Genomic DNA, 16,532 nt, shown 5'->3' on the forward strand with positions numbered 1-16,532 from the left:
ATAATGTATAACTTGATACTCTGAACATCAGAGGCTATTTGGTGGTGGCACCAAACTGCAGCAGGACACGGCCAGCAGCAGGTACCCCAGATCCACCATCGGGGCTAATCCCCGACAACAGGGAGCCCAGGACTGGAAAACGCACAGGGAACAGTTTCGAGACTTTCCCTGCCACTCAACTTTGCCCCTGGTAACAGATGACGAAAGAATTCAGACATGCGAGTGGCATTTCTAAGGCAACCAACAGTCAGATGGGGGGCATGTTCTCCCAGACACAGTCCTCTCCTGCCATCACCAGATGTCAATGCTGAAATGAACACACTTATAAAAGTATGGCTGTATATCTTTACCATTTATTTCTTAAATCTTATTCAAAATATTAAATAATACAATTTCAGATATGAAAAAAAAATTACTGCAATAAAACAGTTCAGGTGTACTGCCCTGCGTGGCCTCCCTTCAGTCGGCTGTCCCCAAGAGGCAGGCCACAGCGCTGCTTCCCCCACAGACCTGGAGCAGCAGCCACTGGCTTGCCCAGGCTCTCCAGAGTTACAGTGACGCTGGCAAGTCAAGCACAGTTCAGATGACGTAGTCACATTCTTGTAGACTCTTTATGACACAGAACAAGCCAACATGATACACAGTACCATTTCCAGTTGCTGAAAAGGCGTGACAGCAGGAAGGTCATTCCACGTGTCTTCTGTTTGCAAATTTTATTCAGATTATTCTTTTAATTTGAAAGACCGAAATACAGCATGACTAAGTGAAAATGGCCTCTAAATCAGATTCACTGTGTAGTAAGAAACAGACTGAAAAGAAAATCTGCTATAAATTTTAAATTGCTCTTTGAAACTTTGGAACTTGTGCTACAACTGATCGCTAACTAAAAATAACTGTTCATACTTTACCAGTTTCTACTCTAAATTTAATTCAGTAATTCAACCCAAAAACGGTACCTAAAACCTCATCTGTGTTCACTGCAAACTGCAGTCTCTTTTACCAGGACCTCTGGACACACTGACACGTGACTGGACTAAGCAGCAGCACGCTGGCTCACAGCGTTCTAACCGTCTACCCCAGAGCAGGTTTCCCCTTATTACATTTACTCTGCGTGTGTGCACACACGAACGGATACGTACGTATGGAGGCACACTCATGACACGGCATGCGTGTGGAGGTCAGAGGATAACCTACAGGAGTCAGCTCTCTCCTTCCACCATGCAGTCCCAAGGATCGAGCTCAGGCTGCCAGGCTGGGTAGCAGGTATCCTCTGCTGACCCATCTCACCTCCCCTCACAGCAGTTTTGAGAGAGGAAAAAAAAAATGTTACTTTAATACAAAGCATTATCACAATATCCTTGTACATTAAAATTTGGGACCATAAGAAAATAAATTTGTGTTAATATATAATATTTGGAACTGGTGAGGTGGAGCACACCTGTGATGCCAGCACTTGGGAGGCTGAGGCAAGAGGATCAAGAGTTTGAGGCCAGCCTGGCATAGTGTTGCACACCTTTAATCCCAGCATTCCAGCTGGCAGAGGCAAGCAGATCTCTGTGAGTTCAAGGTCAGCCTGGTCTACATGGAGTTCCAAGCCAGCCAGGGCTACACAGTGAGACCCTGTCTCCAAGAAACAACAAAAGCTTACACAATAAAATAAAGAGAGAAAGCCAGTATGGACGACAGAGTAAATGTGGATGGGGCTAGGTTTGCTAGATTTAATTACAGGTTCAGCATCTCTTAAAAGTAGCACTACTTCCAGAACAACAAATGGAAAATAGTAAAACACTAAACATAAATATAAGTAATGTTTAACGCACATTCCAGACACCTGATTGAATTCAGCTCTAAAGTATAGATAAAAAATTATATACTCCTTGTATGTGACATTTAGTTCCCAAAGCACCAAGGCAAAAGAGAGAGCCACCTCTCACTTAAGTACCAGTTGCCTGTGGAAGACATCTGCACGCTATCATATAAAGTCAAGCAAACAAAATTACTTAATAAGCAAACTCAAACCACAGTGCTTTAGAAAATATAATCATTGGTGATCTTCAGGGAAGGCATGGCCTCGTTCACGTTCTGGTCTAGACGATGGTACTCCACCGTTTTAGAACACAAGCCATCACGCCACTTCCTGCTTTGAACTAGGAGGAAAATCTGCAACAAACAAAATTAATCAGTCATGTGAAAGAAAAAAAGATCTGGCAAAAGTTTTTATAGCAGTGTAGTGTCTCTCTTAGGTCTCCAACACAAACACGTTTCACATGTCTCTGAGGAGGTCATCCTAGGGAAGGCCCAGCACCAAACACAGTATCACCACATTCAATCTGCCTACCTACAAATACAAGGCAAGTGAGAGGTCAGTCACAAATAACTCTAAGGGTTTGTCGGCCAACTACTCTGATAAGGGTCATCAACTCTCAAAGCTGGAAGGCGTTCTGAAATAATCTGGTCCCGTTTTACCAGTGAACCTTAAGAAATGAGTAAGAAACTGAAGGCCTCCAAGAGGAAGACAGATTGACCCAGGCAAGTTCCAGGTCAAGAACTAAGATTTCCTGAGCACTGAGTATGAAAAAGGAAACTGTGTTTGGTCTCCTTTAAGATTCTGAAAAGCTTAACCACTCAGCTCTGGAACTGTGGGGACCTGAGATACACCCTCCCATTAAATGACCTGACTGGATTCTTAGACCTCTTCAGCTTCCCAACACAAATTCTAGCACAGAAATGCTCATCCCAATGTTATTTCTGAACCAAAATTTGCAATTACCTAAATGTCCAATAAGAAAAGTGATAAATGTCCAATAAAAAAGTAAACCATGTTCTTAATATGTTACAGGGGGGCTGGAGAGATGGCTCAGCAGTTAAGAACACTGGCTGTTCCTAAAGAAGACCAGGGTTTGAATCCCAGCACCCACACGGCAAGTAACAACTGTCCATAACTCCGGCTCCAGAGGATCCGATAGCCTCTTCTGTCCTCCGTGGGCAGTGCACGACATGGGTATACTTACCTACAAGCAGGCAATACACTCATACACATAAAATAAAAATAATAACATATTTTTTAGAAAAAGGAATACGTTATAGGAAATGCCCATAATCTGTTAGGCCATCGAGAGGCTCAGCAGGTGAAGGCACTTTATCACATAAGCTTAGTGACTGGAGTTGAATCTCTAAAACCCATGTAAAGGTAGAAGATGAGAACTCCACAAAGTTGTCCTGTGATTCCATCCTCATGTGCTCACATGCGCGTACACACACGCACACACACACACACACACAAATAAATGTATACAACCTTGGCCAGCAAGACGGCTTAGCAGGTGAAAGCCTGTGCCACCACGCCTTACTTCAGTACACACATATGTGTACACATACACAAATTAAAATATAATTTAAAATTTTTAAACATATAATATTTTTAAAAGAGACATTTTAGGTTGGGCATGGGGGCGCACACCTTTAATTCCAGCACTCAGGAGGCAGAGGCAGGCAGATCTCTGAGTTCCAGGCCAGCTGGGGGGCTTCAGGAAGACCGTCACCAAAAAAAAAAAAAAAAAAAAAAACCAGACAGACATTTTGTTTAAAGAATCAGCAGGCAGTCAGACACAGTGGCACATAGTTTATAATCCCAGCACTCATACGACAGAAGCAGAAAGATCTAAGTTCAAGGCCAGCCTGGGCTACACAATACACAAGACACTATCTCAAAAACAAGTAAATAAATAAATCACTGGACTTTGGGTTTTGTTTGTTAAGAAATAATAGAAGTCAATTTTAGAAGCATATGGAGCATTGTTTCTAATTTCTCAGAATAGACAAGGGACTTATGAACTCAGGACGCATCTCCACACTCTCATGACTGTGAGGCTGACAGCACGTGCAGGCCGAACTCACACACGCACCTTCCTTTTGTTGTGGTACGTAACATAAACAGCAGCTATGCAGAAAGCGAAGACAAGAAGATGGAGAAAGAAATGACTATCTTCCTCCCTGTCTGAGGACGGCAGCTTCAGAGTTTTCACTGACTCCTCAATGCCCACGTAGCCCCCGTTATCTTCCAAAGCCTCCTCGGGCTCCTCATCCCTGGGGTTGGTAGTCCAGTCGTAGTCTGCTTCTCCGTAATCTACATTGTCCAGAGCGTCTTTGGCTGGGGGAGGAGAGCTGTTGAGTGTGAGAAGATCCTCCTCCTCTATGCTGGGGTCCTCGTTGCCCTCGGCATCCTCCTCGGACACAGAAGGAGTGGCAGAGGGCGTGGGGGCTGCAGATGCCCCTCCACTCTTCCCTGTACTGGCTGGGGGAGGGAGAGTCGTGCTCATCTGGGAAACAAGTTTGGTGTAGTTTCTAGAGGTCACTTCATTCATAGTTGGAGGAGAAGTATCTGGGTTATATGCAGTATCGTCCGGATCTGAAAAACGAAGACATTACCCTAAAATTTCCAGCTTTTTCTCTACCAAGAGAAAACTATATTTACCTAATTTTGCACTAAGAATTTCTCTCTATATAAACTCCTGAAACTTTCTCTTAAGAACTAGTTAAGTCTCAATGAGTTAAATTTCTTCTTGATCAACTAATCTCCGATAGTAACTGCTTTGCTAGAGAGTTAACAATGTGAAGAGCTAAGGGCCCACCGCGGCACAGCTGCTGGAAGGACAGCACAGGTGTCTGACTTGTGTCTGACTTGAGGTCACAAGGCAAAGTCCACACAACCCTTCCCCATCCCACTGTTTTCCTTTAATAGAAAGTGGACTTCAGTCAGCTGGCCCAGGTTCCACCCCATCCCCAAAACAGACAGGGAAGAGGCTGATCCTGGGTCAAGGAAGTCACACACACACAAAAAATGGGAATTTGGAACTAATACCTTCAGCACTAGGAAACAGGTACTGAGAAGTTGCTCTTGTGCAAAAGCACCGATCCCCCCCCATCTGAGCCTGCAAGGTAACCAAGGAGGCTGGCATGTTGGGCATGCAAGGAGTGCCTAGCTAGCTCAGTTTGTCCCCATCAAGCTGAAGGCAAAGGTAAGTCACTGTCCTGAACCCTCAGGCACCCTGGATGCCATGAGAACAGAACCTCAAGGACGAGCATATGAGGCACTTACCCACCAGGAACAGAAGGACACCTCCTCAGGGGCTTCTGACCACCTTGCAGATCAGAGACCTCACCAGACCACACCTGGACCAGGACTGCTTAATTAGGTATATCTGTCTCCCCTCGCCCCACCCAATTCTTAAACCTAAAGCTCGTGTCTGTATTCTGAAAATGAGATTTGGGGCACTGAACCCCTTTCTCAGTTTCCCTTCCCTATATGGCCACATTAAATAATTCGCTGCTTTCACCATTACTTGACCCTAACTGGCATGGGGGGCAGATGGTCAAGCCTAGCTTCCTGGGGCTGCTCAGGTACACACATATAAGAAATCTGAGACGCTACAAGCAAGCTGCAGACAGCACTTTTTAAGAACACTTTTCTTTTTTAAAATGGTATTTATAATTTTATGTGTATGAGTGTTTTGCCTGCATATATGTAAATGCACCACATGCGTGTAGTGCCCACAGATGCCAGAAGAGGACACCGTATCCCCTGGAACCAGAGTTAAAGACGAAGTGTTAGCCGACATGAGTGCTGGGAACTGAACCTGGGTCCTCTGCAAGAACAGGCAATGCTCTTAACTGCTAGAGTTCCTCCAGACCCCACAGAGAGCAGTTATAAGTGATACTTGAAGACTCCCTCTTCAAAAAATAATAAAAAAGCAAATTTCTAAAGGATAAGAATCAGAAACTAGAACTTAAAGTTAAGTGGCAACTAGACAATTTTAAAGCTTGGAGAAGGCAATCTAGGTATAGAAGATTAAACCAAATGCATGCATATTTTCCAGTCCTGTGCCTCCACCTACCCAGTGTTAATTACAGAAGCAACCCTATACTCTATGGAGAATCAAGAGACAGTCCACAGATGAACACCTGTGGAAAAGCAACAGTGTTCACAATCTGTAACTGGATGCAGCATCTACTTAAGAGCTTCAAGGACATCTGTTATGCTTAATGCCATGCAGGATCTAAACACCCTCAGATAAAAATAAATAAGATGTTCCACAGAAATGAGATAGACAGGCACAGGCCTTCACAAACACATTCATGTACAGAAGACAAGTGTCTATATAAATGCACTCATGTAGGTAGCACCATTAACATCTATTTAGTACAGAGAGAGGAAAAAAGAAAAAGAAACCTAGCTTAACTGAACTGAACAGTCTCCCAGAAAAAAAAAAAAAAAATTCTTAACTAAAAAAATGTTTCAAAAGACAGTGTAGGGTTTGGCTGTCAGGCTCTGATTCGATCCCTAGCACTAGAAAAATAAACATTAAAAGATAGATTACAGGGGCTGGAGAGATGGCTCAGTGGTTAAGAGCACTGACTGCTCTTGCAGAGGACCTGGGTTCGATTCCCAGCACCCACATGGTGACTACAAATCGTCCTTAACTCCAGTTCCAGGGGAATCTGAAGCCCCCTTCTGACCTCCACGGCACTGCACCAGCATAGCACAACACAGGTGCACTCACCTACATGCAGGCAATACACTCACACACAAAAATAATACATAATTGCACGACATGGGTACACTCACATACATGCAGACAATACACTCATTCATACACATAAAATAAAAATTTTTCAAAGATAGATTACAGCCAGGCATGGCAGCACACTTACAATCCCAGCACCAAGAAGGTGGCGGCAAAAGACCAGCTCAAGGCAAGGTTTCATGAGTCTCTCTCTCTCTCTCTCTCTCTCTCTCTCTCTCTCTCTCTCTCTCTCTCTTTCCCTCTCTCTCTGCCACAAAACACAAAATGCTGGGACTACAGGTATGTGCCACCATGCCTGGTCTGGGAGATATTTATTCCTAAAAGCCCCCAAACGGAAACAAGCGGACACCCCTCAGCAGATGATGAAGCGCAGAGCACCCACAAATAGTGATTAAAAGGAGCCAGCTACTAACACATGCAGCCGCCTGCTGGAGTCCTCAGAAACATTTTGTGGAATGAAAATGTGCCAGAGGTGAAGGCAGAGGCAGGAAGATCTTTGAATTGAAGACCTATCAGGTCTACACAGCGAGGTTCCAGACCAGCCAGGGCTACATAGTAAGACCCTGTCTCCAAAACAAAAGTCCAATTCCAAAGTTTCATGCTGCAGATTCCATTTATTTAAGACTCTCTAATGACAAAATTATAAAAATGGAAATTTTGCGGCTGCCAAAAACTTGGGGGGTGAAGAACAAGTGTGAAGATGGAAATGCCCATATGACGGGGTGATGTCAGCGCCCTGCTTATGACACTGACAAGTCACTTAGCCTTTTTCAAGAAGTTACCGGGGAGCCAGGTGTGGTGGCACACATCTTTAATCTCAGTACTTGGGAGGCAGAAGCAAGCAAATCTCTGTGAGTTCAGGCCAACCTGGTCTACATAGCGAGTTCCAAGTCAGCTGGGGCTAAAGTCAAAAGGCGTTATGCTGGAGAAGAGTGAGCAGAGAGGACAGAAGATCCTTACGTTATGATTGCCTCAAACTAAAAGGTTTGATTTAAAGAAATGAACTTCAAGCCAGGATTGGTAGCACTGTAATCCAAGCACTTGGGAGGTAGACAGGAGGATCAAGAGTTCAAGGTCATCCTAGGCTACACACAGGAAGTTGGAGGTCAGCCTGGGCTACATAGACCATGTCTCAAAAAAAAAAAAAAAAAAAGAATTCAATTTCCACAGTCCACTTAAAAACAAAGGAACAAAACAAGAGCCCGCCAGCCTTGCCTACTACAGCTCCACTTCAAGTGACGGGACAGCACAAACACCTTTCTAGCTACTCAAACCAAAAACCTTAGCATTGCCACGTTTTTAAATATTATTTATTTTTATGTGTATGAGTGTTTTGCCTGCATGTATCTAAGGGCACTACATGTATACAATGCCCACAGAGGCGAGACGAGGGCATCAGATCCCTGGAAATGAAGTTACGGACAGTTGTTAGCTGCCATGTGGGTGCTGGGAACTGAACTCAGGTCCTCTGCAAGAGCAGCCAGTGCTCGTATCTGCTAAGTCATCTCTCCAGCTTTTAAGATGTATTTTATTTTTCATTTTGTGTCTGTGTGCATGTATGTGCACCATATGAGCATGGTGCCCTCAGAGGCCTGAAGAGGGTAGAACTGGAGTTATAGGCAGCTATGAGACACCTAATATGGGTGCTGGGAACCAAACTTGGGTCCTTACGAACCAGTGCTCATAACCAATGAGCCACCTCTCCAACCCAAGAGCTATCACTTTCTTTTTTTTTCTTTTTGGTCTTTTTGAGAGAGTCGCCCTGTAGCCCCAGCTGAGCTATCAGTTTCTTAACACCTCAAATCCAATCTACCTTTAAAATGGTCGAGATGGTGAAACAGTTTGTCAGGAACCTGACAATCTGAGTTTGAGCCCCAGATGGAAGGAGAGAACCAACTATATAAGTTGTCCCCTACCTCCATACACATGCTGTGTCGTGTGTCCCCGCTTCCATACACATGCTGTCATGTGTGTGTCCCCTGCTTCCATGCACATGCTGTCATGTGTGTCCCCTGCTCCCTCCACACAAATAAATAAATAAATGTCATATATTCAGGATTTAAAGGCTTTTCATGTCATGCTGTTGCCTAGTCCAAGCCACCGCCACCTCAGCCTTGCAAGTGACCCACTGTTCCACCTGAACCACTGTCTATACTCAACACAGCTGCCACTACCCTGTTGAAACTTAGATCACATAAACTCACTCCTTTCTCCCAAAAGCCAAAGTCTTAAGAGTAGTCTACAAGATCCCACATGACAGCTGGCAAGACAGTTCAGTGTTTGGTCTCCGTACCCACATGGTAAAAGAAGAGAACTGACTCCCAAAAATTATCCTTTGTTCTCCCTACACACACACTGTGGCATGTTGTTTATAGGTAGGACTGTCCTCTGACAGGCCATCTTCCCAAACTCAGTTAGGACCACTTGCCTAGGTACCACTGCTGAGTTTAATAACTGTTCATACCCTGTAAGAAGGAGGGGCAGGGAGAGTCAAGAGAGTCCAGACACACCTCCCAACCAACCAGTTGGCCCTAGTTGTACAAGGCCTGGGGGAGGGGCTAAGGTATATAACTGGGGAAGCCTAAGGGAGGCTCTCCCTTTTCATGCAGCTATGGGGAAACCGCCATCTAGTCTTTTTTTTTAAACATTTTATTTATTATTTTTCATTTTATGTGTATACATATATTGCCTGCATGTACGTAAGTACACCCGTGTCATGCAATGCCCACGGCGGACGAAGAAGCTATGGACAAAGAGGCTGTCGGAGCCCCTGGAACTGGAGTTATGGACAGTTGTTAGCTGCCATGTGGGTGCTGGGATTTGAACCTGGGTCTTCTGCAAGAACAACCAGTGCTCTTAACCGCTGAGCCATCTCTCCAGTCCCCACCATCTAGTCTTGGGTGAAGGCTTTGCAGTGCTGCTTTGGAAGGAGAAGGGGAAGCACCCACATCCCTGTAAGTAAACCCTCTCCCACTGCTCTGTAAGTTCTTAAGTCCAATAAACTCACTGGTTTCCCAGGCTGCAGGTTTGTCCTTAGGATCAAGGGAGGGGTCAGATGTTGTTCCACACAGCCCCCACTAGGAATTTTTAATAGCACACATGTGCACCCACCCACATACATACATAAGGGCACACACGGCCTGACACACAGCCTGACACACGGCCTGGAGAGATGGCTCAGTGGTTAAGAACACTGGTTGCTCTTGCAGAAGACCCAGGTTCAAGTCCCAGCACCCACATGGCAGCTAACAACTGTCCATAACTCCAGTTCCAGGGGATCCAACAGCCTCTTCTGTCCTCCCCAGGCATTGCACGACACAGGCGTACCTACCTACATGCAGGCAACACATGGATACACATAAAATAAATTTATTTTTTTAAAAAAGGACACACACACAATAAATAAATGTAAGAAAATTAAATTTAAAACCTGCCTGGTCCAGCCTGGGTCCCTGCTCTCACCTCTTACAAGTCTCCCAAACTGCTGTCCCCACTGCCAGCCTCCCAGGTGGCAGCACTCAGTGAATGAATACTGCACGCACACTTGGCCTGTCTCATCACTCTCTGCATACTGCATCTCCTCAGAGGCCCTCCCCTGGGTCCCAGCCCCCAGAACCCCACTTCTATCACCAGCACCCACTCTACTCATAGGTTAATGCCAACACCCAGCACCAAGTCACTGAGAGAAAAACTTGGAAGCCACACACAAATGCTACACAGGAAAATAAGGTAAGATTCTCCCAGATCTCCAACTCCTTCACATGAGAAGAGCCATTCAGTCAGATGAAAAGAGAAGTCAGAACAAAATAGCAACTCGGACTTTATGGATTTCACTGCTTAGCTTCATTAACAGACAGCACCCGAGATGTCTAAATCTTCCATTTGTATCCTGTCCTGATTGGTATTCCTCTAGTTCAAACAACATTCAGAATGTTTTTTATTTTATGTGTATGAGTGTTATCTGCATGCACGTAAGTGCACCCGTGCATTGCAGTGCCTGAGGACAGAAGCATTGGATCCCCTGGAACTGGAGTTATGATGGTTAGCCGCCATGTGAGTGCCAGGTCTTCTGCAAGAACAGCCAGTACTCTTAACCGCTGAGCCATCTCTCTAGCCCTACCATTCAGATTTTTAATTTGGACGGTGGGGGGCGGGGTTATGTACACATGAGTGCAAGTGGATATAAAAGCAACAGATTTCCTGGAGCTGGAGTTGCAGGAGGTTGAGCTGCCCAACATGGGTGCTGGGAATCAAACTTGAGTCCTGTGCAATAGGAGTACACCCTCTTAACCACTGGCCATCTCTCCAGCCTCCAAACTTAATATTTAAAAAATAAAACTTTTAGCCAAACATGGTAGGGCACATCTTTAGTCCCAACACTCAGGAGTCCCAACACAAGTGAAATTTGAGGCCAGCCTGGCCAACATGATGAGTTCCAGGCCAGCTGAGTCTACAGGGAGACCCTGTCTCAAAAACAAAAAATAAAAATAAAAAATAAAACTTTAGGTCTGTTATGACTTAGCAGTTAAGAGCATCTGCTGCTCTTACAGAAGACCCAGGTTCAGTTTCCAGCACCCACATGGAAGTTCACAACTACCTGTAACTCCAGTTCCAGGGAATCCGATGCCTTCTCCTGACCTCTACAGGCATAGCATACATATGGGGCACATACATATGTGCAAATGCTCATACACATAAAATTAAAATTGAAAAATAAATAAAAACTTTTGTTGGGTGGGGTGGCTCACACCTGCAATCCAGCATTTAGAAGCTAAGGTCCACCTGAGCTACAGAATAAGACCCTATCTTAGCTAGACATGGTGGCACACACCTTTAATCCTAGCACTTAGGAGGCAGTGGCAGATGGATCTTTGTGAGTTCGAGGCCAGCCTAGTCTACATAGCCAATTCCAGGTCAGCTGAGGGTACAGGGAAACCCTGTCTCAAAAAGACTTAAAAAAAGATTCTTTTAATTTTCTTCTATTGGTTCCTGCATATTTAAAAGAAAAAAAAAAGCTGTCTTAAACTACATTAGCACTTCTCAAACTTGAGAACAAAGCAGACCCTGAGAACTGATTCAGAAGCAGTTGAAAAACCTGACCTTAATACCTAAATACATTACACATTAGGTTTAGGTGATGATTTGGGAACAGGGCAGTACTGTAACGCAAAGCTTCTTAAACTGATGCTTGCCACTCCATATGGACTACCCTCAATAAATATGAGGGTGGGGGAAAACTGGGCAACAGCACAAGGTTTCTGAATCCCCAAAATTAACCTGAAATCAAACGCATGCCAAACTTAAGGTATTTCTGAAGAGGACCTGGGTGGCATCCCATGACTTTGGCTCGTTGTGGACAGGAAAAAGCACACTGTGCACTGCCCATGCCCTCAGAGCATAGAACACTGGTGATCACTGCCTGGGACACCGAGGCTCAGAGTTAAGAACACTGCATGTTATAAATGCAATGGTTTTACTATACACAGTTTTCTGCACATAGACAAAGGTTTGTTTATCGTAAACACTTAAGATTTCCCTACTTCTAGCCTCCATATGCATGAACACACTTACATGCAACCCCACTCCCCCCACACACGTTGTCAGCATATAGCAAACCAGTATGTCTCAACACTATTAGATTGGAATGTTCGATTTTTTTTGGCGGGGGGGCAGGTCTTTTTGAGACAGGGTCTCTCTGTAGTCCCAGCTGGCCTGGAACTCACTATGTAGACCAGGCTGACCTCAAACTCACAGAAATCCACCTGCCTCTGCCTCCCGAGTGCTGGAACTAAAGATGTGCGCCACCACGCCTGCCTAGAATGTTTGATTTTTAAAACTGCTGAATTCCTGACTTGAGTTCCCTTAAAAAAAAATTTCATTAGCCGGGCGCATGCCTTTAATCTCAGCACTTGGGAAGCACAGGCAGGCAGATCTTTGTGAGTTCTAGGCCAGCCTGGTCTACATAGCGAGCTCCAGGCCAGCTGGGGCTACAGGGAGACCCTGTCTCAAAAAGACCAAAAAAAAAAAAAAGGAAAATTCATTAAACAAACCGGCTTTGGATTAAGGCAGAATTTTTCAGCAATTTCTGAAATGCCTCTCAACATACTTCTGACATTTGCACATATTTATGTCAAGTGGTATTTCAGCATTAGTGATTATAAAATGAACAGAATAGTGCCAGGCATAGCAACACGCCTGTAATCCCAGAGCTCAGGAGATGGAAGCAAGAGGACTGCTGTAAGTTTAAGGCCAGTTAAGTCTATGCAGCTCCAGCATGGCTACAGGGAGAGTCCGTCCCAACATACTCAAGTACAAGGCTGGAGACAGCTCAGAGCTCAGAGCACTGGCTGCTCTTTCAGAGGAACTAGGTTCTGTTCCCAAGCACCCACAAGGCACTAAACTGTAACTCCAGTTCCAGAGTATCTCATTCCCTTTTCTGACATCCAGGGGCATTGCACACACATGGTACACATGTATATGCAAGCAAAACTCTCATACACATAAAGTAAAAAATAAAAAGAAATTTTTTAAAAATTCTTGAGTGAAAAGAGGTCAAAGAGCAGGACAAGTTTAAGAGGACCTGATGAAGCAAACACTTTTTATATGGTGCCGCAAGACTTGGACACATCCAAAACACTTTAGTTTCTTTCAAAACAAAAACACTTAAAAATTCCGCCCAGGAGAGAATTCAGTCAGTAAACTGCTTGCAACATAAGCATGAGGCTCTAATTATGATCTGCAGAACCCACAAGAAAAGCTGGGTGTGATGGTTGGGAGATGGAGACAGCCCAACCTGATGAGTGAGCTCCAAGTCACTGAGAGACCCCATCTCAAAGGGGGGACAGAGTTCCTAGGAATAACACCTTTAGCTGTCCTCTGGCCAACACATACACACGCATGCACACACGCACGCACGCACTCACTCATTAAAAAAATTTAAAGGGGCTGGAGAGATGGCTCAGCAGTTAAGAACACTGTTTGTTCATGCAGAAGACCCAGGTTTGAATTCCAGCACCCACATGGCAGCTAACAACTGTCCATAACTCCAGTCCCAGGGGATCCGACAGCCTCTTCTGACCTCCAAGGGCATTGCACGACATGGGTGCACTAACCTACATGCAGGCCCATACACGCATACACATAAAAAAAATTAAACATTTTTTAAATTTAAATGAAAAAACAAAAAAATCTCCTACCTACAGTGGGGGCCACATCTGTAATGCCAACACTCTCTATAAGGCATAAAGATTGAGAGTTTGAAGATCAGCCTGAAGTACTTAGTCTGAGGCTTAGCTTGGGCTACAACCTTACAAACTCCCAATAATACACTAAAGCACCAGATTTTAAAGAAATGTAACCATGGGGCTGGACAGATGGCTCAGCAGTTAAGAGCACGTACTGCTCCTACATGGACCTGAGTTCGGTTCCCAGCATCCACGTCAAGCATCCACCTCCACAGGAGTCTAACACCTCTGGCCTTGAAGGGTTCCTGCACTCACACGCACATACCTGCACACAAACACACTTACACATAATCAAAAATAACAAAAATAGGACTGGAGAGATGTCTCCGAAGAGCACTGGTTGCTCTTGCAGAGGACCTAGGTTCAGTTCCCAACACCTGAATGGTGGCTAACAAACCCCAGGGGATCCAACACCCTCTGTGGGCACTGCATGACACAGATGAACTTACATAAATGCAAGTAAAACACTCATAAAAAAATACAAAATAAAATGAAAACACAAAATAAAATCAATAAAATTCTAAAATAAACTTCTTAAAGACTCAGTTTCTTAAAAAGAAAAGGAAATGTAACCCTGAATAAGTTTAAGTAAATCTAATATGGTAACTCTCCAACTTTCTACATTTATCTGAATTTGGAACTCAACATATGCTAGGTTTTCACTTTCTTATTATAAGTGTGGTTACTCTGAAATTAGACCACTTTCAGGCATACTTACAAAAATACACTACCCCAGCTGGGTGTGGTGACGCATGCCTTTAATCCCAGCACTTGGGAGGCAGAGGCAGGCAGATCTCTGTGAGTTCAAGGCCAGCCTGGTCTACATAGCAAGTTCCAGGTCAGCTGGGGCTACAGGGAGACCCTGTCTCAAAAAGACCAAAAAAAAAAACCAAAAAACAAAACAAAAAAAAATACACTACCCCAAGCTTCACAACTGCTACACTGCTTATCAAAGGCATGGATATTCTTTTTCACTTATTTTCAGTAGAGAATAATCTAAATTTGTATTGTGAAAAATTTATATGTAACTGGCAAGATTGCTTGGTGGGTAAAGCCTTGCCTGGAGCCGGAGCCTGAAGTTGGAACCCACATAAAGGCGGAAAGAGAGAAGACTGTAAGTTGTCCTGACCTCCACACGTGTGCTTGCACACATGCACAGGAGCATAAACACAATAATAAACTATAGTCAGTTTACATAAAAACTTTGTTAAACATTAAGATTCTCTAAAATAGTCAAGTGAAGTGGGAGTAATATTTGGGAGCCCTAAAAACACACACGGACACCTTAATACCCCACAGCCCACCTCACTTACATACCCCACCACATACAGCACAAAGTTTTCAATCTCCTTTGGGGGGAAAAGAGATGTTTCTACAATTTTCTCCCACAGGAGTATCTCCAAACCCTATTTCCTAAGCATTCTAGCAGGAGACAGAAATATCTCAAGGTCACTATTTGCTTCACATGATTAAGTAATTGAAACAACTATGCTAGGTGCATCAACCAGGAAAATCCCCACTAGAGTCCACCAGTGATGGAAGCTGGCGCCAGTCCTTCCCGGCAGACTGGAAAGCCCTTCTGGGAGGGCAGTGGGATGCTTGTCTTAGAGTTGCTGAGGAAACAGAATGCAACCACAGCCACGGCATGTAGTGAGGGCATATGTGGCTAGACACTCCCCTTCCGCCCCACTACCATTGGCAAGGAAGAAAATCATCCCAGTTCATGCTATCTTTCATCTGGAAACTGCAATAAAGCCTTTGGGGGGAAAAAAATCTTTCTGCCTTAGACAGAAAGAAAAATGAGACTACTGAATGAGACTGTTCAATCAAAGTTCTCAAGAGTAGGTTTTCCAAACCACTAAATCACAGGACCTGGCTTACAGACTTTTCTTCATTTTCAATAAAGGCTTCAATATCCTGACTTAACAGTGTAATCTTTGCAAGAAAAATCCAGTCTCAATCAAAGGCTACAGACTCAAACGAGGGGAGGGTGTCCTAGTTAACCCTGGGGCAGGGGCGGGGACAATTCTGACAAACTCTCCTTTGATCCTAAACTCCTCCTCCCAGGCCCCTCGCAGGCCAACCACCCAATAAGTACTCCGCCTCGCCACCAAAAACCAGAACCTCTCAGACCTCAGAGATGCAGAACCCCAAAAGTCCCCTCCCGCCTGCAACAGTCAATCAGCTTGGTCCAAGCACTGGCCACTACGCCTGATCACCTCAGTCTTCTTTTTTAGGGGGACAGGATCTCACTATGTAGACCAGGCTGGCCTCGAACTCACTGAGACCGGCCTGCCTGTCTGAAATGCTGGGAATTTAAGGCTTGCACCACCACTCCGGGCCCACCAACACAATCTTTATCGTTGACATCACCTGTTGGGGGGCGGGGGGTGGTCCTCGTCTTTGTCCCCAGACCTCAACTCAGGGCCCCCCTGTTCTGGCCATCACTTCACCTCCACCCCATCCTTGGGCCTCCAGAACCCCCCCCCCCATTCTAACCCGGGCTGGGCCCCCCGTTCGGGCCCCGCCCCCCGCCGCCACTCCCCCGTCCCCGCCCTTCCAGCAGGGCCTGCACCGCACTGCACCATCCGGCTTTCCAGGCCCGGGGACAGCCCACGGTCCGCGGCCCATGCCGCCCATGCCCCGCTGCGGCCGCGGCGACTGGCCGGGTGGGAGCCGTCGTGCGCTACGGACCTCGGCGGTG

The 16,532-nt window shown here is 45.2% G+C and overlaps 1 protein-coding gene across 1 annotated transcript in view; it reads right to left on the reverse strand.

Annotated features, from left to right (window-relative positions):
* Positions 1-331: 331 nt before the first annotated feature.
* CUNH5orf15 (chromosome unknown C5orf15 homolog) overlaps positions 332-16,532 on the reverse strand; it is a 16,579-nt gene continuing 378 nt past the window's right edge. The window contains exons 2-4 of the mRNA XM_008827820.3: positions 6,533-6,555; positions 3,906-4,408; positions 332-2,160 (exon numbers count right to left, since the gene is read on the reverse strand). Of these exons, the coding sequence (XP_008826042.1) occupies positions 2,029-2,160; positions 3,906-4,408; positions 6,533-6,555 (658 nt within the window). The 3' untranslated portion in view covers positions 332-2,028. The remainder of the gene's footprint in view (positions 2,161-3,905; positions 4,409-6,532; positions 6,556-16,532) is intronic.

The sequence above is a fragment of the Nannospalax galili genome, unplaced genomic scaffold, assembly GCF_000622305.1.
Source record: "Nannospalax galili isolate Female #2095 unplaced genomic scaffold, S.galili_v1.0 scaffold970, whole genome shotgun sequence".
NCBI lineage: Eukaryota > Metazoa > Chordata > Mammalia > Rodentia > Spalacidae > Nannospalax > Nannospalax galili.